Source organism: Erigeron canadensis, chromosome 2 (assembly GCF_010389155.1).
Source record: "Erigeron canadensis isolate Cc75 chromosome 2, C_canadensis_v1, whole genome shotgun sequence".
NCBI lineage: Eukaryota > Viridiplantae > Streptophyta > Magnoliopsida > Asterales > Asteraceae > Erigeron > Erigeron canadensis.
In genome coordinates, this window is record NC_057762.1 from 32,650,042 (window position 1) to 32,674,299 (window position 24,258).

The following is a 24,258-nucleotide window of genomic DNA, read 5'->3' on the forward strand; positions in this document are numbered from 1 at the left end:
GAAAACCCAGAATGAATTATCTAAAAAAGACAGAATCTTTAAGCACCCACTTCGACAATATGCAATACAACTTTGAATGATCAAGAAACAGGGGAAGCTATGAACACCCACTACAAATATCGAAAACCTTAAGCCCAATGATCAATAAAAAGGGAAAGATACAATGATAGAAGTAAGGAACCCCAAATTGAATTAGTTATAATGAGGGAGAACAAAAAACTAAAAAAAACCCTAATAGGTGTAAAAGTCTGGTAAGGAGAACAGAGTCTTTATTCTTTCAGAAGAATATGATTTGTGAGTTTTAAGGCTGTATATGTGTATGTATAGTTGCAAGTCTTGGAAGGAAGTATAGACGTTGCGAATGGAAAATTGAATTTGTTTTGAATTTCATGGAGTTACAGAAATTTTTAAAATTATATACTCGTGCTGTCTCGTAGTACGAGTATATAACAATTAGGGACATAACATTTCAGGCCTTTCAAAATTTGGTACAGAACTTTTGAGTTTTTATCTTTCACCACCAACTTTTTTCTTATTTATTTCTAACCCTTAAATCTCCTTCAACCGTATACAAGTTCAATTCTCCATATCAATATCGCCGGCCACCGATCTTTACCAGCACCAAAACTGTCTCTTTGACCATCACGGCCAGGCACCATATAACAATTAAAGTCCACTTAAAGACAGTAACCTTTTAGGCCTTTTAACTTTTACCACGGAACTTTTGAGTTTTTAACCAACACCAAAATTGCCAGTTCCTCTCAAGGTTTTCAATGTTGCTTAATTAGCAGGTTCATTGATAGGGTTGAGGCCAAATTTTCCCAACCCAAGAGAATTCAATTTTATTTTCTTGGTATGTAGTTAAACGACGAGCAATTAGGGGATGTTTCAAGAAGAAAAAGGCGGCGTAATTTTTGCTTAAGAGGGATAACGAATTCCATAGTGCCAAAAACAACAAGTAGCCCGTTTACAAATTCCAAATGAAGAAATGCAAGAAGAAAACAATTTATTGTGCCAAATACTTTATGTATCAATCAAATACTGCAACATTGACCTTGATATCAAATATGAGTGCATCTTTCTTAAGCTTAGAAAACTCTCCTGCTTCATGTTTCTTCTGCACTGCATAATCATCCTCTCTGCTTCGTTGAACTTGGGAATAGTTAGTAATAGTTCTCCTTTACTAAATTCAGCCCGGGTACCTCTGATGTCGCCATTCAAATAATATGTATCTTCCGGTAACCAAAATCTGCATTCATACTTGCGATATGTTGCTTTCAATTCATCATACACTACCGCTTCTATGGGAAATGACTCCTTTCATTTCTAAGTAGCAGCAGAGACATTCATCGTTTTCCACGTCTGTTGGCGCAATTACTGTCGCTTTTATACAATAAGCCCTCTCGTTGAATAGCCCGAATCAATTCATTATATCTAATTCATCAAGGAAAATCCATTAGTTAGAGTAGACTATAAATGTATTGTGGTTGCAATATATTTATGTGCATGTTCTATAGCTAGCAAGGTCCAAAAACTAAAATTAAAAAAGTAAATTACGTACTTTCGTATATGAAGTTAGACATCCTATGAACGGCAACGTTACGAACACGGAGGAGATTATTCTTAAAACCGCGACCATCATCGTTGATAGTGGTGGTGCTACAGAAGCAGCGTTGATGAGTAGCCACCAAGGCACGTGATGATGGGATGAGACAGCGGGGAAGCCTGCTGCTGGAGGCTACAATCTTTATTAACGAGCCCATTTCTCCTCCTATGACCTATATATATCAAGATTGAGAATTTATCAGACAAGTCGATAATTAGAATAAAAATAAAAATAAGTTTAGCCTAGATGAATCTCTGATCGAAATGTGTCATCAGTTTATCATACTAATGACAACTTATAATTTAGTGTAAGGGGCTGTTTGGCCTAACTTAGCTTATAGCTTAGTTAATTTTTTTGAGGTTTTTTTTCTTACTAATGAGCTTAGTTTATATAATCAAATGACGAAAAATTCAATCTACAAATAACCTAAATGAAAAAAAACATACGTAGTACAAATTAATCTTATCAAAAATAAGCTAAAACAAACTAGGCCAAACAATCCAGAATTAATAATATGTAAATGACATGATGATGTAAATACCTTAAAAGGGGGCTGCAGAGCAATAGTGTTAGTGTGTGTTTTGGATGACAATCAAATATATGTAAGAAAAACTTTTCAAAAAAAAAAAGTATATATATATATATATATATGTAAGAAAAACCCTATTAAAGTATTAAACCTCGTCCTCCATCCACGGTGATTTGACAATTTGAGAGAGTGTTTTTAAATTGGTCGGGCTAATAAGGGATAAATATTGTCCATTAATTCATATAATATGGCCTGGCCCACTAATTAAATATCATCATCAAACTTTCTTATAAAAAAACTAACCCCAAAATGTTATGTAATAACTTAATTAAGTATGAATTAACCCTAAACATATCTATACGGCGTGTATATAAGAAAAATTGAATTGAATTGATTTGATTTGATAGGAAGGAAGAATGGGACGTGCTTGTTCGTTGAAGCAACTTGCGAAGAATGCTTCCATGTCGGTGACGATCGACAGATCTCAGCCGCAGTTCATCCGTTTTTCATCAGCGTGTATAGCATCGTATTGTGTACCTAAGTTTGAACACGAAATCCCTTCATCGTCTCTCTTTAGTAAGTACTACTGTATGTATGTATGTTTGTATGTATGTCGTATGAATGATCAATGCTGTTTTACACATTTTGTATCTTTACCCTCATAAATTGATACTGACCTTATTAGTTATACTATTTGCATAGATATTGAGTGTTTGTTTGAAACTCTATTTTTTTAATTTTTTTTTTATTTTTATAACTTTGGCCATTTCTTATCATGACGTGGTTATGCCAATTAATATGCCCAAAATGTAATAATACATGCAAATGCTCGCCTAATCAGGTCGGCCGTCTAAAATTTTCCTTGCCAATGACGCACACTGATTATTCCAAAAAATGACCATTTCGGTTTATGCTCTTAGCAATTTTATTTTTTTTGCCTCTTTTGGTTCACCTGTATCGTAAGTAAATAATGCTACTCATATCCCGTTATTATTTGTACATTGTTTTTTGGAAATTGCGTGCTATTATCTATGCTAGCAAAAAAGGTAAAACTTGATATTAAGCAATTTAAAATGGTAAAAGTTTATATCTTTCTTTATATTTTGGAGATTTTTATTTGTGGTTGCAGAGCTACAATTAGATGATGTGTGACTATAAGCTTTCATGATTGGTTAAGTGTGTGTATGTGTTCACTTTTAAATGTTTTATGAATTCTAATTTCTAACCTCGGTCAAGCTCTTCCTACTATTGATGGTCGATATTCTCTTAGTTGTTTGTTGATCCAAATGACTGTGTTAAGTAGTTGTAACAACTGTTAATCTTGGAGGTTAATGTGAGGGAATTGTGTCTGTTTGGTATAGCTTTTGTGCCATCTAACATCTATTCTTTGGCCTGATAAATTCTGAAAACTTGAAATGGATATGAAACCTATGTTTACATATACAGTAGAATACCGAAAGTAGTATAGTTTTACTGGAACCTTTAAGTATGGTTCACATAGACTTGATGGAGTTCTTGAAGAAAATATCAAGGTATCCGTTGAGAAAAACAAAACTGTTACCATCATCGGCGAAGGTGATGGAGTTCTTGAAGCCACCCGCGGCTATAAAAAGTACGTTTGTTATATTGATTTACCAGATATTGATTCACCTGTTAAAATGTATACCACCCGTGGTGTCAAAGCTAATAAGGTGTTCGGTACTGCAATGCTTGAGATCATTATTCCCAAGTTGAAACAACATGAAAAACCAGATGATGAAAATGTAAATGAAAGGACCTTTAATGTCGAGATCAATCGTACTTATGAAGAGGATATAGATGGTGATGAGGACAACTACGATGACGATAACAATGATGAGGATGAGGATGACGATTGCGATGGGCGACATAATTTCTCCTTCACAAGATTTTATGCAAAAGTAAGAAAATTATTATTCTAAAGGATACTCATTTTTTATTTTTTTATTTTTGATTTGCCCCTTTTAAATAATTATGTTATGGTCAAAGAAACACCATCTCGGTTTTGGACCAAAGTCCCCTGTGTAGACCTTTTGAAGTTTCGATGGCAATACGTTGCCCATTTTATAAACTTCCTGAGTAGAAATACACAAATGATCTTGTCACTAACTTGATCACCTTCTTTTTTTACATTTTAATCTTTATAGATGTAGAGATGTTCATTTTAGCATTATTTATACTTGGGTTATGTTATATATTTAGCCAGTCAACTAGCTGATGAAAGAAATCTTATATCGAATTGTGTTGTCTACAGTTATCTTTTTGGTTCCATACCTTCACAATTAGGATACTGAAAAAGCATTATATTTGGGTTTCCCTACAATCTCTCAGTTTCATCCCAGCAGTCTTTGGAACATGCTGCAGTGTAACAAATGTAGAGACAAATAAAAATTACTTTTACTTTTTATTGTTGAAAATAAACTGTGTAACTATTTAGAAATTTGATTATGCTATACGAGAGCAAGTATCCGCGCATTGCGGCGGTGAGATGGTGAGAGTGATAAGTCATAGAATATGATAGGTCATAGAGTGTGATAGCCAAATTCTTTATCCGTACGGGCTCTGTTATCGGGTTTTAAAAATTCGTCGAAAGTATATCGAATGACATCTCTAATGAAAGAGCATGAAATTTTAAAAATATCCATATAGTTTTTATAATTTATCGATGTACGGTTTTTGAGATAAAATATTTTGAATGAATTAGAGGAATAAATGATCTATGGAGGAGAGAGAAAAAAGATTATTAGTTAAGATTTGAGGAAAGAAAAAGAGTATTATAGTTATTTTAGATACTATCTATACTATATTATAAAACAAATTCACTTTTCAACTTTCAACATTCAATTCAACAATATACACATATTAATGCATAATGTACCATACATCAATGCATACAATTTTCTCTCTCCTCCATAAATCATTTTATTCCTCTAATTCTTTCAAAATCTTTTATCTCAAAAACCGTATATCGATAAATTATAAAAAATTATACGGGTGTTCTTTAAATTTCATGTTCTTTCATTAGAAATGTCATTCGATATACTTTCAACGAATTTTTAAATCCGAGGGCGGATCCCGTACGGTTAAGGCATTTGGCTATCACACTCTATGACATATAACCTCATATGACCTATCACACTTTATGACCTATCACCCTCATCATTTTACCGCCGCAACGCACGGGTACTTGCTCTCGTTGATGTACCATACTTCAATGCATACAACTTTCTCTCTCCTCCATAAATCCTTTAATTCTTTCAAAATCTTTTATCTCAAAAACCGTACATCGATAGGTTATAAAAATTATATGGGTGTTCTTAAAATTTCATGCTCTTTCATTAGAGATGTCATTCGATATACTTTCGACGAATTTTTAAATCCGAGGGTGGAGCCCGTACGACTAAGGCATTTGGCTATGACACTCTATGACATATAACCTCCTATGATCTATCACCCTCATCATTTTACCACCGCAACGTGCGGGTATTTGCTCTCGTTTTAGATAAATATAGAATAGATAGGGAAGGCATTTGGAGAAAGTAAATGTTGAAACTTAAAATGTAGACAGGGGAGATTTACTTTATAATATAGTATAGATATAAGTAGACTCAAATTTCTTATGATTAAATGCTACAAGTCTTCAACTGTTTGCTATAAACATGGCAACTCTCTGCTACTAACTTGATTCACTGGAAAGGAAGCCGGAATTTGTTTGAATGACATGCCAAACTGCATGGTGGTGGGTTCACTTGTAAAACCATCGACAACACAAACAGAAGCTAAGTTGTGAAAAATGAGAGAACAAATGGCCGAAAAGCAAGTAATGCCAATGTCATGCATTCTAAAGACACATAAAAGAGGGCAAAGTTTTTGCATGTCTTTGGTTTGAGACGACCTTTACATATCTACAAGATAAGCTACCGAACCCATCAAGGAAAGATAGAATTATTGGACAACATTTTACAAGAAGGGAGCGAGGGGACAGGCGGACAGAAAGGCAGCATCAATCTAGACATAGAGACTAACCTTGAATTGATTATAAGGAAAGATTGATCTCTACTCCCTTTTAGGTCCAAGCAGGCAAGCAGGGGCGGCACTGCAGCATTTAAACTTGGCCAAACTGCAATGGGTCCTAACTCGCCCAATGTGTATTATAACGCTTATAACCACCAAAGACGATTCTAAAATCATAGTACAAGGCTACAAGCGTTATAATGGAAAAAAATAGTACATGATTTTTAAAAACCCAATGTGTATTATAACGCTTACTGATAAATATACACATTGGGTAATTTTTTTATAAAATATACCAGTGGTGGTAATCTTACATACATTCAGATATCAATACATGGAAAAAAGGTTGATGAAGAAGAGGCTGCAGCCGCTGCGCCAGATTTTCAGAATATCACTGTCACATATACACTACTTACGGATGTGAAATATGAAATGCAATTGATATATAGACGGTCAGTTTATGAAAGTGGAGTGATCAGTTAAACAGAAAAACAAAAGAAAGAAGTAGGCGGTCTTTTAAGATACTAAGCAGTAGAAAAATATATACTAATATACAAAGCATTATACGTTATGTTTTTAAGATCGGGAGTTGAAGTTTGAACAGTTGGGTTATTGGCCTTAATATCATTTTCTAAAATCGGGCTTTAGGTATTCACACAAACAGGGTTTCTTATCAGGTGGACTATCATGTAATTCATATAGCTTGATCAAAGTGAGTTCAATACATTGGTGATACTACATTAACAGGCAAAATTGATTTATGTTAAAAGGCAGTGGTAACAACTTTGACCCAGTGGTTGTGGGTCATCTAGATTCGATACGCTCTAAATAAAACTTGTTTCAACCCATTACCCAATTCACCCGCCCGCTACACCAGTGGATCAAAGTCAACTTACAACACATATATAAAAGGATTATAACGGTTGGATCCATCAATGTTAAGAAAGGAAGACCAAAAAACCTAGTTTAAAAAGAGGATACATCAACTGCCATTTAAATGGAAACTTAAAAATTAAATTTGAAAGGAAGATGGAACAACTGACAAGTCCTGTCCAATCCTGCGCCATTATGGTCTTTGGTCCAGTGATTATGATTAGATTAACATGTTTCATTTTTGTTGGCCAGGCTTGCACCGACACAAAAAAGTGTAACCGATAATGAAACAGGCTCCTAATAGATAAGCTTGTAGGGGTTATCTGACTGCTCATTTAGTGGGACTGCGGAAGTCAGTAATGGTTGAGAATCGGCAGCAGCTAGGTGCTTAGCAAGAAGTTAGGTGTTATAGGTATTTGCCATACTCTATCATGTCTGCATTTCACATATATAATGAACATATTTTTTAACACTACACAGATATTCTATATAGGATCAGAAATCACATATAGCCCAAAAAAATGAGAATTGATATCATAAATTTACTCAGAACATTTGTATCATTATCAGCAATTGATTGAAGAAAAAAGGGGTTGAGATTAGGTTATACAAACCCAAGAATTCAATAATATCATCTGTTACACAATGTAAAGTAAATTAAAGGTAAACATAAAATATTCTTAAACAGATATAGCAACACTCTTTTCAACTATATAAAAGAAACAGAAGCCCAAAAGTATTGAGTAAAGAATTCAACTGACTAACCCCCAAGGGTTTAGGCAACAGCCGGCATGTCCTTGAGCCAAGCATCCAGTGGCTTACCAATCGAGTAAACAATGAATCCGATCTCTCTCATCTTCTCAACGTCAACCACATTCCTTCCATCAAATATGAAAGCTGGTTTCTGCATGTTATCATATATCCTCTTGTAGTCTAGACTTTTGAACTCATCCCACTCGGTCAAAATGCAAACGGCATGTGCATCCTTGGTGGCTTCATAAGCATCCCAAACAACAGCCACTTGCTTCACAGCAGTTGGGCTCATTGGCTGAAGGTGAAGAGGATGGTCCCAATCGAACTTGTTCAAGGTCAAGTCTCTTTGGATCTGATCCTCAGTGACTTGTGGGTCGTAGATGCTGACACAAGCCTTATCGCCTAACAATCCCTTGCAGACATCAATGGCAGGGGTTTCACGGGTGTCACCTGTGTCTTTTTTGAAGGCAAATCCAAGAATGGCAATCTTCTTGTTGGAAACTGTGTTAAACATAGAGGCTACAACACGGTTCACAAAACGGGATTTTTGGTAATCGTTGATCTTGATTACTTGTTTCCAGTATTCTGCGACTTCAGGTAGGCCATTGCATTCACAGATGTAGACCAGGTTCAAGATATCCTTTTGGAAGCAAGAACCACCAAATCCGACACTCGCATTTAAGAACTTTGGACCGATTCTAGTATCTTTTCCAACAGCATAAGCCACCTGACTAACATTTGCACCTGTAGCCTCACAGAGAGCTGACATGGCATTAACAGAAGAGATTCTCTGTGCCAAGAAAGCATTGGCAGCGAGCTTTGAGAGCTCTGCAGACCATAAATTGGTGGTGATGATATTTTGTTCTGGGACCCAATGAGCATAAACATCTTTCAAGGCTTGGATTGCTTTCTGCCCTCCAGGGGTTTCCCGTCCACCAATGAGAACCCTGTCGGGTTTAAAAAGATCTTCAATGGCAGTTCCTTCTGCAAGAAATTCCGGGTTGGAGAGAATTTGGAAGTTAATTCCCTTGCTGTTATGGGTCAAGATCTTTTCAATAGCCTCGGCCGTTTTCACTGGGACAGTTGATTTCTCGACTACAATTTTGTCCGATTTTGATACATCAGCTATCATACGAGCCGCACTTTCCCAGTAAGTCAGATCTGCAGCTTTGCCGGCACCAAGACCTCGAGTCTTGGTAGGGGTATTAACAGAAACAAAAACTATATCCGCCTCACACACATGCTTCTCCACATCGGTGCTAAAGAACAGGTTCTTGCCTCGGCATTGCTTCACAACATCATCAAGACCCGGCTCATAAATTGGCAGCTGGTCACTGTTCCAAGCATTGATGCGAGGCACAGAAATATCAACCACAGCCACCTGAACATCCGGGCACTTAAGTGCTATCACAGCCATCGTAGGACCCCCGACATATCCAGCTCCAATACAGCAGATCTTCACCATTTCTGTTGGTTCCAAAAACCACATATTAGTGTATAAGATCTACTAAAAAAGAAGTCTTTTAAATAGCACATCACCAATGCCTCAATCTAACAACCTAAAATCAAACAAAAACAAATACCTGAACCCATCTGATACAATATCAAACATAGTTGTTTCTGACCCGATATCCAACCAGACCCGCCCCGTAAGATTTGTCACCGCTAACAGATACTTCTATGAACATAATTCCCGTAAAATAAACGGATCATCGTTTGAGAACGCATTCAACTTTAGTTCAAAGTCTAGTATCTATCCAACGTATAACGTGCTTTAAATACTACTGTATTTTCATACATACTTTTGCTGACGTGTCATCCATATAAGTTGTCACATGAGCTAAAATATCAAAAGTTACATACAATAACAACATTTAAAGTCGGACTCATATACATTTTGAAACATTTAATCCTATACATTCCAAGCTATAACAGAAAACTTGTAAACTAAAATAAACTCAAAATCAACATCGAAATTCAAATTCTGGTTAGTGATTGCTATAATAAGAGGACAGTCAGATCTACTAAAATTTATGAAGATCACACAAGTATGAATTCGATCTAAGCTGAAAGTAACAGATCTAATGACGAAATTTGAGCTAATAATAATTCAGTGTAATTTTTATGAATTATAGATATGTAATTAGTATTATGAGAAATGGATCTAATAAACAAAAATGTAGATGTGTAAAAAAAGATGCGGAATTGTGAAAAGATAAATTAAGAGGAAATGTTTAACCTGAATGGTAGGAGTCGGTCGATCTAGATCAATAAGATGAAGAAAGAAGTGATGTGTATGTTGTGTCAGAGATGAATGAATCAGAGGCAAACGGGGACATGCATATATAGAGAATTAGAGAGAGTATATATATACACAACCACTACAAGGTGTGTATGATGTGCCTCTGGTAATGTTATTAGAAAAAAAGTGACACTCAACTACCCTATTATCATCAAAAACGGGTAAAAGAAGCGTTTTTTTTTAACTAAAAAGGGTGAATTTTTGATTTAAACGAGAGCAAGTACCCTAAGTCATAGGAAGTTATATGTCATAGAGTGTTATAGCTAAATGCCTTAGTCGTATGTGTTTCACTCTCAGATTTTAAAATTCATCGAAAGTATATCGAATGACATCTCTAATGAAAGAGCATGAAATTTTTAGAACACCTATATAATTTTTATAATTTATCGATGTACGGTTTTTGAGATAAAAGATTTTGAATGAATTAAAGGAATAAAATGATTTATGGATGAAAGAGAAAGTTGTATGCATTGATGTATGGTACATCATGCATTAATATGTGTATATTGTTGAAATTGAATGTTGAAAGTTGAAAAGTGGATTTGCTTTATGATATACGAGAGCAAGTACCCGCGCGTTGCGGTGGTGAGATGGTGGGGGTGATAGGTCATAGAGTGTGATAGCCAAATTCCTTAACCGTACGGGCTTCGCCCTGCGATTTAAAACTTCGTTGAAAGTATATAAAATGACATCTCTAATGAAAGAGCATTAAATTTTAAGAACACCCATATAATTTTTATAATTTATCGATATATGGTTTTTGAGATAAAAGATTTTAAATTAATTGGAAAAAGAAATGATTTAGGGAGGAGAGAAAAAAAAATGATTGGTTGAGATTTGATGAGAGGGAAAGGGTGTTAGATAAATATAGAATCGATATATGGGCATTTTGGGAAAATAAATGTTAAAACTTAAAATGTAAACGGGGAGATCTGCTTTATAATATAGTATAGATAGTATAGATGTATGTAGTTAAAAACTTAAAATATGTTACTTTTAGATGGTTTTGACTTTTGAAGAAGGGAGATGATTAATCTATTTCTATAGGGTTTAGTATTTAGAAGTGTAACGAACTTTTACACTTTTACTATTGTATGAATGTAACTTACATTTGGTGCATTGTAGGAAAAAACTTTGTAAAACTGTTCAAATAATGTAACATTTTAACATGCACCAATCGAAAGATTACACGTGCTAGCTCATATAATTTGCCACGTATACACTTTTACATTATTTGAACAGTTTTATAGAGTTTCTTCTTACCAAATCTAAGTTATATTCATACAATAGGAAAAATGTAAAAGTTTCTTACACTTCTAGATACTAAACCCCTATATCTATATCTATATCTATATCTATATCTATGTTATATTATAAAGCAAAAAACTTTTAAATTTTAAGTTTCAGCATTCACTTTCCCAAAATGATTCCCTATCAATTCTATATTTACCTAAAATAGCTATATTATATTTTCTCTCTCCTCAAATCTCAACCAATCATTTTTTTTCTCTTCTCCATAAATCATTTATACTTCCAATTTATTCAAAATCTTTTATCTCAAAAACCGTACATCGATAAATTATAAAAATTATATGGGTGTTCTTAAAATTTTATGCTCTTTCATTAGAGATGTCATTCGATATACTTTCGAAGAATTTTTAAATCCGAGGGCGGATGGTAAGGAATTTGACTATCCCACTCCATGGCCTATTACCTCCTATGACCAATCACACTCTATGACCTATCACCCCACCATCTCACGGCCACTAACTCGACGTCCGCTGCAACGTGCAGATACCATTCTCGTTTTTTTAAAAAATTAATTTAAAAATTGTCCTTATCATACGATTATGACATATAAAGTGTAACACCACAAAGATTTTAAAGGTAAAAGAAATTAACCCTTTTTCATAGTTTTGACATTAAAGTAATTTCCTAGTATTTTATTTTTGAATATGGGGTTAATTTAGTTGGAACTTTAACGGATAGCAGGGAAAATACCCTCAAAATTTGGAATGGGTCGTGGCACCTTCTGGATGTGCCAGACATCCCTTTTGTTGTTAGAAACCTCCTTCCACCCACTCTTCTCCATTCTCTTCTATTTTCTTCATGCAAGACTAATCTTGTTTCTTCAAAAATCAAAGTAATCCTCTTTAATTCAAGAATAGAAATCACAATAACAATCATCACCAACTTTAGTCTTCATTCAAGAATTTGAAAGCTAGGGTTTGGTGATTTTGGTGAGGGTAGCCGAAAATTGAGAAGAAAGAAAAGGAAGGATTCGTGAATTTAAAATCTCAAGTAATTGTCTTCCATTGTGAGGTAATGAATTTTCCCAATCTAGCTTTGTCAATTCTCTTGAAAATTAGGGTTCATGAGTGAACCAATTTGGGGGTTTTACTAGAAAAAATGATTTATGGTTAATTTTTTTCCCAATTCCTTAGTTAACCTAGTTATCATTGAGTTATATGATATGTTTGATTATGAAAATAATGAGTGCATGTGATAAATTTTAGTTCTTGAGAAAAGATGAGTTTTAACTAGTTATGGAATTGTTGATGAAAATGGTAGATTGAGCTACCTAGTGTGGTTGTTAAAGAAAATGAAACTCAATGACAAATGGGTTGGGTTTTGGGTCTAGGAAGGCTAGTGATTGAGTATGACTAGGTTAAGCTAGCCATAGTTGTGAATGTAAGCTTATGCATTTTTACGATATGATCATAGGTTGAAGATTGCTTGTGCTTGTTCATTTAGCGTTATTACCTTTGTTGCGGAGGAGGTGAGTATTCTTGCATACCTTTATGTATACATTGGGCCAATTACCATGAGATGTGAATGTTCCAAGCATGGTAATTGGTTCGGCGTTAAGCCCATGTGGGGCATTGTTTATGAGGCCTAAGAACCTCCGGGGCCTAAGAATCCCGATAGTTAATGTGATATGAGGCCTAAGAACCTCCGGGGCTTAAGAATCTCGATAGATATGATTTGTTATGATTGTTTAGCTTATATGGGTCTATATATGTATTGTTTGTGTGCAAGGTGAATATGTAAATGTGACATGATGATGCCATAGGTTACATGTGAAAGTCCTTGTACTATGCCCTCCTTCATATTCGTAAATGTATGCAAGTATATTCACTAAGCCTTTGCTTATATTTTAGACGTTTACCCTCTTATATAGGTAGTTCCGGAGGAAGGAACTAGTGATTGTTGATTGAAGATAGTTGATTTAGAGTTTGAAGCGATTTTTGGACGTCTTGAAGGTAATTAGGTCATTCCCGGGCGAATGACGATCTTTTGGTATAGAAGCTTAGTTGTCCCTCATTTCTTGGCCCTTGGTACATTTTAGTTTGGGGTCATGCTTTTGGGTAAATTTCTGTAAATGTTCCAGTTATAAAGTTTTTGGATAGTTGTGAATTCATAATTTTGGTCAAAAAGGTGTCAAAGTGGGTAAATGACCCATTTGATGGAAATCTTGATTTTGCGTACTCGTTGATGTTGTAAATGTGTTTGAAATGTGTCTTTATAGTTGTTAGAATATTTGAAATTTAGTTTGTGGAAGTTGGGCAAATGAATATTATAGTTTGGAGTTGTTTGGTGTGTTAAATGACTGGTTTTTGCATCAGGTGCAGGTCAGAAAGTGCCCACTGCGGCGCAGTGGGGGGTTTTTCACCTCGCAGGTCAGAAGTTTCCCACTGAGTCGCAGTGGGAGGTGTCCAACCCCACTGCGGCGCAGTGGGAGGTTTTTCACCTCGCAGGTCAGAAGTTTCCCACTGAGTCGCAGTGGGAGGTGTCCAACCCCACTGCGGCGCAGTGGGAGGTGTCCTAACCCCACTGAGTCGCAGTGGGGGTAAAAAAAAAAAATTTCTTGTATTTTCGGTTTATCAAGTCGGGTCCTTTCATAAAGAAATAAAAAATAAGAGTTAGAAGAAACATTAGAGGAGATGAAGAAAGATAATAGTTGGATCACACATATCAAGCTTTGATGTTATTAAGAGGAATTTTAAGCTATTTTTTATGATGATAAGTTTTCACCATTTTAAAATGTTGGTTAACATATTTCCAACACATGAGATGTTTTTGGCGACGATGCGTCTTTATGATAATAATTTATACGTTATCGAAAAACTTTTAAAGTAAAAGTTTTATTTTCTAAATCACACTATTTAAAAGGTCTAATAATTACACGTTGATATCATTTTTGTAATTATACTTTTAATTTTGCGTAATATGAGAAAGTTAATAAGGTATATCTAGCATTTCTCAATAACAAAATCATGTAGTTTACGACTAATTAAAATAATATAGTAGAAAGTTAGTTTGGGATAAAAGTAAAATATTTGTACACATGAAATAAACTTGTGTCTACATGAATCATGATGCACAACATGTAATTGTATTTCAAGCTGAAGGGTTAATGGTGACATGATGACCATCTTGTTACTTATAAGAAAAGTTATATACTTATAGTTATGGGAAATGTTAAATACAAAGGGCTGTATTTAACGTGTATAAAAAAACTTGTACATTTCATATTAAAAACACGCCCCCTGATTTTCATGGTAAATGTACAAACAATTTATACATCTTAAACACAGCCCTAAGGGTTGTATTTAGCAAACTCCTATATTTATATGGGTTCATAGTTTCATACACAAATAGTAACACACATCAAATAAAATCTTATTTTCTCATATTTATTGACTATTTATTTAAACTGATGTATTGACATTATTGTTTAATGAGAAATAATTAGATAGTACCTCAATAACACAATAGTACTTCAATAATCTGTTAATGATTTAAATTTTTCGTTAAAAAAATCATCTCTAATCATTAGAGCTTTATGTCATCCCTAAACAATATCTATCGTTAAAATCAAAATGGATGTTATATATCCTTGCCCTCTATATTTTCGGTTAAAGGACCATAAAACCTCTTTTATGCATCTAGGTACAAACCACGTTTTATATCAAAAGCAAATGAAACTTTTCAATCAAAAACTATATTTAACTTGATTCCGATCTTGGATAAACATAAATTTTAACAAGCCTTCGGTTTTATTCTCTGTCTTCTTCTTTTTTTGCGATCGTTTGTATTTAAAAGTTTGGGTGTAAGTTTGTAACGGTCTGTTTTACACAAGGGAAGGTATTAAGTCACTAAAAACGTGCCTGTGGAGTGTTCGGTACGTACTTGGAAAATTTTGTCGTGCAATTGGATCCACTTGTTTTTTGCTAAATATTTAGTTCATATATTTTATATAACTATAGTTTGGCAACCTCTATTTAGGCAGCAAATGGAAAAGGAAAAGATAGCGTAAAATGAATTTGAATTTTGTTAATCGTAATTTAGCTTCAATGATTTTATTTTAACAGCCTAACGAACCAATAAATCCGGCTATACAGGGTAACCCATTGCAAAAGAAGGACCCAAATGCGCGTAAAAAGGAGACTGAACTGTGAAGCCCAATCCACCCTCTTCAATCATGAAGAAAACTTATCGCCGGAGTACGCACTATAATAGAACCCGTCGTTGCTCACAAGGCCGGTTAAGGGGTAGGACAAAGTGGACGACAGACCGAGACTCGATTTTTAGGGGGGCCCGATTTTTTTTACGTGTATATATATAAATTAATATTAATGTAATCTATTTAGCTCATTACAAATCCTAACAATTAACCAAAAACTAAGCCATATAACTTAATTTACATAAAATAAAAAGTCCACTTACACATATTTTTATAGGTAAAAAAAAGCTATATTTTTCAATCTCGCAATGTAATCGCAAGCTACTCTAATGTCCTTATAGACCTAGACTACTATTAAATAAAGTAACAATGTAAAATATTATTACATCTTTTTTTTTTGAAACATACAATGTATAAGTGTATTATGAATGTATTCAACTTGTATTAGTTTTTTGTTCCGTTAAATATAATTTGTAAAATGATATATATTTTTTAAGATTATCTTAATAATCTTCATAAAACTACAAAATGATGACAAATGGATTCTACTAAATCTACTTTTTAATGTTATCTATTGATTTTTTTTACATGTCATTGAAAAATAACTTTTGTTATGTTTATTAATACTGTATACTGTAATTTTTATTTGTCATTTTATAAAAATAGTTTATGTACAATAGAATCTTTGAATATTTTGTACGGATAGGACTATATTTTCCGCCATTGGTGTAACTAGGAACTTCTCCCAATATATTTGTAAAACTAGGAAGTCCGGTGTTGTAGACACCGAACTTGTTCACGTACATTGAAGTTCGGTATTGTAGACACCGAACTTGTTCACGTACATTGAAGTCCGGTGTTGTAGACACCGAACTTGGTCTAGGTGGCACTCAGAAAGCATGTGCGGTTTGATGCCAATTGAGGTAGTTTTTGTCCACGTGGGCAAGTTCGGTGTCTACAACACCGGACTTCAATGTACGTGAACAAGTTCGGTGTCTACAACACCGGACTTCCTAGTTTTACAAATATATTGAGTCTTTTTCCTAGTTACACCAATTGAAGTAGTTTTTGTCCCATCCGTACAAATTTTTCTAGCTAGTCTATAAATTTATACTCGATAACTTAATAACCTCAATAAAATTAATAATATGAATCGTTGCGTCTAACTTAAAGGTCTTTTTTCTGGCTCGTCCTAGGTATAAATTTTCAGAGACGACATTGGTTGCTCATAATTAATCCATTTTATCATTGCCCCATACCACTAAACCATATTGGTGGTGGTTAAATTCGTAGAAAATTGTTGGGTTTTATAACTAATTATCACAACAAATCACAAAGCACGCAACGGAAGACAAGATCTATGTAGCTTAAATAATTAACCAAGTATAGAATTTGTACCTTATAATGGAGAGATTGAAGACAAGAATAAGGTTTAACTTAACCTCTCTACGATTGCACACTCAACGGTGGAACGTATGTATGTTAGTACTTGATCACGAACCGAACAACCCTTTGTTTTTATTCTTGAATTTCGACCTAAACAAAAGCCAAAACCCTTTGTTTTTCTTGTGCTAGTCGACCGAACCAAGAGAAGGAGAGAGAGAAGAGATTTTTAGGGTTTTAGAAAACCTAATTAATTGTGTGTGAAAAACAATTAACCTAGGCTCTTATTTATAGGCTTAGGAAACTTAATGGCCAAGTCTTGAGGGTTTTGAGCCCTTGGTCGACCGTCCCCCCCCCCTAGAACATTCTAAAGGGGTTTCCTAATTGTTTCATAATTCCAACTCTTCTTCGTTAAGTCTGTTAATTAAGTACCGTTAACTTTTAACTCTTTTAACGAACCCCCGTTAGTTTTTCGTGATCAAATTAATCAATAAATTACATTTAATATATTAATTAATTTATAGTTACCCCGTAGATTTAAATATTTTTCGGACATACGTTCATTTTACGTGATCATATTCCAACAAAAATGATAGTTAATGGATAGTTTCTATAAAACATTGTTAATTTCCTTTTACTCCGGTGCTTAGAACCATAAATGAAATTGTCATTGCTTGTTAACATGTTTTACGGCTACTTTAACAGTAAAGTATTTATGCACATTTCAAGTTTGAAACATAGCCCATTTTGAATGTAATTGTACTTTCATTAATTCATAAAACACAGATTACAAGCAATTATACTTCTTACTTCCTTTTTTTTTTTTTTAAGACCCACATCTATACTATCTTATAATAATTATCACTTTTTCTTTCATAAAAGTGTCAAATGGAAAATTATCATTTTACTATTTATAAATTAATATACATAATTAATCTTTTATCTTCTAAATTATATCTACTATCACTTTACATCAATTACATTTACACAAATTACTTACAGAGTTGCACCCACCATGAACAACACTACCACGACCACCGTCACCACCGCCAATCGTCGTCACCACCAAACCGCCGCCGCATCGCACGTGTACAATGCTAGTATCATATATTTTAATAAAAAGTCCACATGGATAATGGATTGTTATCATGATATTAGCTTGAAAACTAAGATTCAATCTTGCTTTCTTGTTCAAAAGGTGCTCACACTAAAGTGAACTCCAAGTCTCAAATGTTAGAAATTTGAACCAATATTAAAATTTGTATATATCGTAAATGATTATTTATATTTGTTTATTAATTCAAATATCAGTAGTCCAGTATTCATAAATGATGACACGTTCGATCTATGTTACAAAACAACCGTATATCTTGCTGTTAAAAAAAAAAAAAAAAAACAACCGTATAAGTGTCATACCATGCTGTGGGTATTTTCCAAGACATTTGGTGAATTCAATTTTTATATCAATCAATCCGCTTGATATACTTCCAATTTTTTTTCCCCAAATATCCAAGAGGGTATAATTGAATCCATTGAACAAAACTTTTTTCTATAATTTTGATTAAAAGTTTCAAATTTAAATAAAATTGTATATAAGTCCCATGGCTTCATCCTTATGCATTACTAGTTCTTATCTCGAATTTGCTCAGATGAATATTATGATTTTAGCCTGTTAAAAATAATATGTTTTAATAGTACAAGTTTTGAAGTAATCTTTCTTTTAACTCTTGCAGACTATAGTCCTACAAAACCATACGTAAATACAATATATGTATCAAGTATAAATGACTCATGAATGAGTGAATTTATGAATGTAGGAAACAAAGTTAACCATCAATATTTGTATCATGTGTAATAATTTTTTAGTCGAAACTTAATTGCTATTATATACATTTTTTACTAGCTAAAGAACCTGGGTTAAATCAGGGTTATATAATAAAAATTTTGAAATGAGAAAAGTGATAATGGCTGTATATATTCATGAAATAATGAAATGTGAACTGATTGATTTAATTTTGTCAAGTTGATCGAAAAATATATATTTTAAGAATTGCATAAAGATATTTATTAAACTATATGATAAAAATTTAAAAGGAATATAATAAATTAAGTAATTTAGTTTTAATGTTATAATGATGTCATAAATTATTTAGTTAAAAATATTTTAAAAATAATTTAGAGTTGTCAACTAAGATATTTAGACAAAATGATGATGTAATCACAATTGTTTTTTAATTATACGAGATATAGTGCTCGCGCGTTGCAACGGTAAGATGGTGGGAGTGGTAGGTAATAGAAGGTGATAAGACATAGAGTGTGATAACCAAATGTCTTAGTCGTACGCCCTTAAATTTGAAAATTCGTCAAAAGTATATCGAATGACATCTCTAATGAAAGAGTACGAAATTTTAATAACACTCATACAATTTTTATAATTTATCGATATACGGTTTTTAAGATAAAAGATCTTAAATAAATTAAAGGAATAAAATGATTTATGGAGGAGAAAGAAAAAATGAGTGGTTGAGATTTGAGAAGAGAGAGAAAAATGAGTAGTTGAGATTTAAGGGTATTAGGGGGTGTTTGGTAGGAGGGAATCATAGAGAATGGAAATGTAATAGAGAATGGAAATAGTGAGAAAGAGAATGAATATTTGGAAAGAGAATGTATTTCGTTGTTTGGTACCCACATAGAATGAATATATATAAAAAATAAAATTTTAAATAATAATACATTTATTACATATAACATATTTAAAAAAAAAAATTTTTTTTTTCCATTCTCACCCATTCTCTACAATTTGTAGAGAATGAAATTGATTCCCCTTTCTCCTTTCTCATTCCATCATACCAAACACCCCCTTATAGGTATATTAGATAGAGATGCTTAAATTAGTGAATAAAAAAAAACAATTTAGGTACTTCAATTCATCTTTTGAAAATTTCAAAAAAAAGAGTCCTCCTTTATAATATAGTATTAGATATATAGAAATAGAGATTTCCTTATATATAACGTCCAAGATATTTTACTACTTTTAATTTCTTTTTTCTTTTTTATTTTGTCATAGAATTCTAAAATTCTCTTATAAATTATTAAGTTTTGTTCTGAATTAAATATCTTTTTCATAGATTTTTTTAATTTTGCTTTTTTTTTTTCTTTTTTTTTTCCTTTTGATCCATTCTATTTTTTTTTTTTTATATTTTTTTTTCTAAAATACGGTGTTGTTTACATAGATTGTATTAATCTCTTTTCTTACTACTTTATAACATTTGATCTTGCTTCAAGTATCATAATTATCACTATCATTTTTCATAAAATAACAAAACGGCAACTAGATGCAAATCACCCGATTTAACATTTTTTTTTTTTAAAAAACAACTTATACATGACAATTGACATCCAAATATGGTCGTTTAAACAAAACCCGATCCATAAAGTAGCCGTTACAAAAGAGATCAGAGCGTCCATTATTTCTCAACAAAAATCAATTCATTTCATTTTTCATTTTTTCCCCCCACCGTCGATGATCATCCGATAAACACACAGTCACACACACGCGCATATATACACTCTTTTTTGTATCTATAACCTAATCAATTTCATCCTCCTATTATCCGGCAATGGAATCAAACTGCGAAACAGTGACGTTGACACCGTCAAAGTCAAAGCTATCAAATCAGTCAAAATTAACAGAAAACACAAACCCTAACGTTGTAAGCCCTAATCCAAAGAAAACCGAGAAATCCGAAACAAAGAAATCGATCTGTTCGACTTCGCCAAAGCAGAAGATTCGAGAAAGGAAGTTTGTTGTTGTTGCGAAAAAGAAGAAAAATTCAAAAGTAGAAAATGATGTTAACAATAATAATAAAAATAATAATAATAATGATAAAACCTTAATTTCTGCTTATGAGTCACTTAGGGCTTCACAGGAAGATTTTTTTAGGGTTATAAATTTTAGTAATAAAAATGATGATCAAGTGGAAGGATCAAACCCTAATGTAGCGGTATCGAATGCCGACGATGACGAGAAAGAAGTCGGTGTTGAGGTGAGTGGTGAGAAGAGGAAGAGTATACCGGAACCGGGGTCTGGGAGAGTGAAGGATTTGGTTAAGGCGTTTGAGAATAAGCTTACTTTGCCGAAAACGGATGATGAAAAAGAGGAGGAGGATGAGGTGAAAAGGGATTCGAGCTGGGAGATGTCGTCGGTTTCTTTTTGTGCATCGGATCTTTTACTAACTGCGGAGAATTTGGGGTTGGGTTCTCGGGTTTCTTCTTCGTTGGATGGCAGTAATGGGAGGTAACGTCTTTTTATCGATAAATTGAAATGAATGAATTTAAGTTTATTTTGTTGAGTTTTATTGATCATGAGTTGTTTGTTTGTATGTTATTTTAAACAGGATTACGAGTATTGGAGGCGGCAGACAAATTAGAAGAAATGTATGTAGTTATCCGTGTTATAGTTTTGTTTATCGAATTGAGATTGTGTTTTTGCTTTTTTGTTGATTTGGGGTAATTGAGATTTTTAAGTGTTGGTTATGCAGAATTCTGAATTAGCTTCAAGTTTAGGTGGTGGTAAATGGAAAAGGAGGACGGTTAGGTCTACTTCCCTGCAGCCGTTCAAGCTCAGAACAGAGGTTAGGCTTTGCAGTCCTTTATGAGTTTGTATTATATAGCCCATATTTCATTATGTGATTACTGAATGATGCTCCCTGGTTGAGAGGTCCCCAAACAGATTAAACAAATATATGTGATGCGAAAATGTCATCACAATTGCCACACTTTATAAATTAGTGTTTTGGTCTAGAAGTATAACTGTATAAGTATCGAAGTATGTTTTCCATATTGCATTCATGTTTCCATGTTTCAAAGTTCTCTTATTTTTGCAAAGTATTGTGTATCTCGGATCTTGACAAAGCACAATTAGTTTCCAACGGAATGCCGTGTCTTATGGTTCCATTTTAATAGTTAGTCACTTCATTTAGCATCCGTAGAGATCTCAGCTTCTTTTGATAGCTTATGGCTTTAGCTTATCAGCCATTGCCTTCTCATAATGCCAAAATAAAGAACTTAAGCTTATGGTTTATTCCTTTGTGAAAAAAGCTCATAAGCTCACATAGATAACCTCACTCACACAAAAATGGGCACTTTTAACTTAAAAAGTATAAGCTTAGGCCATCAACTCTTAATATAAGCTTACCCAAACACCCCTGGTAGTAAGTTTATAAGTTTAGACTTTAGGGTTGACCACAACACATCAATAAGAATAAGCTTAGACCATAATTACTTAAAATAACTTACCCAAACAACCCTTATAGCAAGCTTACAAATTCAAACTTTTAGGCGTGTTGCATTCTCAAGCAAAAATCAATAGAAATTTCAAAAATCTTGATCACGTTACCTCTTCTGGTGAGTTGCCAAGTTAAATTTTAAGGGCTAGTTTTTTAGTTCTCTTCTGATTGGATCTGGTTGGAATTATAGTTTTCTATGCTGTTTTGCCAACCATCGGTTACACAATTGTCCACTAGTTTTTGAATTCTCTTCTGATTTGCAATCCTTAGCTCTTATAAATTTAAGCGTATAATAGAATCAAAATGCTAATGTGTAATGGATAGATACTTGGCAAAGAGTGAAAAGAAGGACAATGAACTGTGTTGATAATGCTTAATGAATGTGATTCTGATAGTTTGTATGGTTTACATGATACTAAAGCCAAAAGGTGGAATTGTTACAAGTAACCAGTTCAAGTAGTGTGGTATAATTCTTAAAATGTGTTTCAACTTTAAAAATTTCTCACTGTTCTTCCAATTCACTATACCATTGTGATAAAACTGCAAGTAAACCAGCAATAACATGTATTTGTATCTTTGCCCTCATTATTTATCAACTCACTGCTGTTGTATTACGTGCCTGCAGCAAAGGGGAAGATCAAAGCAAGAAGAGTTCATGAAGAAAGTCCAGGAGATGATGATCGAGCAGGAAAAGCAGCGGATTCCTGTTGCTCAAGGCTTACCATATACAACAGATGAACCAGAGGTGTGAATTTTATACTACTGCTAGAATCCAAAAGTTCAGAATTATTTCCCTAGTTCGCTTAATGATTGTGACTTTGGCTAATTTCAGTGCCTGGTGAAACCACCTGTGAAAGAAAGTACAAGACCAGTTGATTTGGTATTGCATAGTGATGTGAGAGCTGTGGAGCGTGCTGAGTTTGATCAACAGGTGTTTTTTTCTCTTACATCTTTACTGATAGAAAATGTCCAGCTTGTGACTAGTTTTTATGGATAATTCTCGATTGGAGGCAAGTAAATCAAAATTATACTGTCTATGATTTTAACACCAGGTGCAAGAAAAGCTTTCTTTTATTGAACAATACAAGCTGGAAAGAGAAAGGCAGCAGAAGGTACATAACGGCATAGTTTTTGATCTATCATATGGCGTATTTATACATTAACACCGCCCCCAGTTGATACATATTATCTTTTGAGTTGTAGTTACTAGAAGAGGAAGAACTGAGGAGACTAAGGAAGGAACTTGTACCAAAGGCTCAACCCATGCCTTACTTTGATAGACCTTTCATTCCAAGAAGGTAAATTGTTATATTAATAAGAAGCAATATCAACATTCACTAATATTCTTTAAGAAATCACCAATGGTGCTTTTAGACATGTCGAATCGAAGTCACTCTCAAAGTGCATTTTTTTTTTTTGAACATCAAAGTGCATATCATATAGCACCTCTCAGGTCTCAGCAATTAAATGTTAACTTGTGAATGGAAACTCTATTTATTAATGACCTAAATGAATTTGAACTTATGGTCAGTTTTATTTATGTTTGTTATTCATATGGCTTTTTTAGGTCGGAAAGGCAACCTACCATACCAAAAGAGCCAAGGTTTCACAACCCACAGCATAAGAAGTTCCGGTGCTGCATGTCTTGGAGTGACATGTCTGCTTGCCAGCATCACTGACTCTCTCTTCTTATTCCCTTTCTGTTCACTCTTTTCGTATTGGAATTCTGTGTATATGTTGCAATTAAACTGATTGCATTTTTGGGCGAACAATGTTGATTTGTTTACACATGAACATGTTTTGTCTCATTCTATAATAAAATTCCTATTTCTTTATTATTCGTGTTGGATTATTTGTGTCAATGTTATTAAACTGATTGCATTTTTTTTTTGGATATGACCAAATGATAAGTGTATCAACCAATGACAAACAATACCATCATGGTCAAAATGATAACTCTATCAACCATTGGCAAGCAAGACCTGTACCATAAAATCCCAAGAGCCAAAACTTAAGACACCTTCA

General features: G+C 33.6%; 2 protein-coding genes and 1 long non-coding RNA gene across 3 annotated transcripts; 1 reads left to right on the forward strand and 2 right to left on the reverse strand.

Annotated features, from left to right (window-relative positions):
- Positions 1–1,305: 1,305 nt before the first annotated feature.
- On the reverse strand, positions 1,306–2,191 carry LOC122586394. Its single transcript, XR_006321973.1, has 3 exons — positions 2,148–2,191; positions 1,562–1,771; positions 1,306–1,434 (listed from the first exon to the last, which is right to left on the reverse strand). It is a non-coding gene; the product is annotated as an uncharacterized LOC122586394 (long non-coding RNA).
- A 5,426-nt stretch (positions 2,192–7,617) lies between these two features.
- LOC122586899 (UDP-glucose 6-dehydrogenase 5) lies at positions 7,618–10,185 on the reverse strand. Its single transcript, XM_043758920.1, has 2 exons — positions 10,033–10,185; positions 7,618–9,260 (listed from the first exon to the last, which is right to left on the reverse strand). Exon 2 carries the CDS (start codon positions 9,256–9,258, stop codon positions 7,816–7,818), a length of 1,443 nt encoding a protein of 480 aa, XP_043614855.1. The 5' UTR covers positions 9,259–9,260; positions 10,033–10,185; the 3' UTR covers positions 7,618–7,815.
- Positions 10,186–20,472: 10,287 nt separating this feature from the next.
- LOC122589569 (reticulocyte-binding protein 2 homolog a) lies at positions 20,473–24,068 on the forward strand. Its single transcript, XM_043761872.1, has 8 exons — positions 20,473–21,242; positions 21,343–21,382; positions 21,487–21,579; positions 22,859–22,978; positions 23,066–23,164; positions 23,286–23,345; positions 23,437–23,531; positions 23,801–24,068. The coding sequence occupies exons 1-8, from the start codon at positions 20,566–20,568 to the stop codon at positions 23,910–23,912; spliced, it is 1,296 nt and encodes a 431-aa protein (XP_043617807.1). The 5' UTR covers positions 20,473–20,565; the 3' UTR covers positions 23,913–24,068.
- The last annotated feature ends 190 nt before the right edge of the window (positions 24,069–24,258 follow it).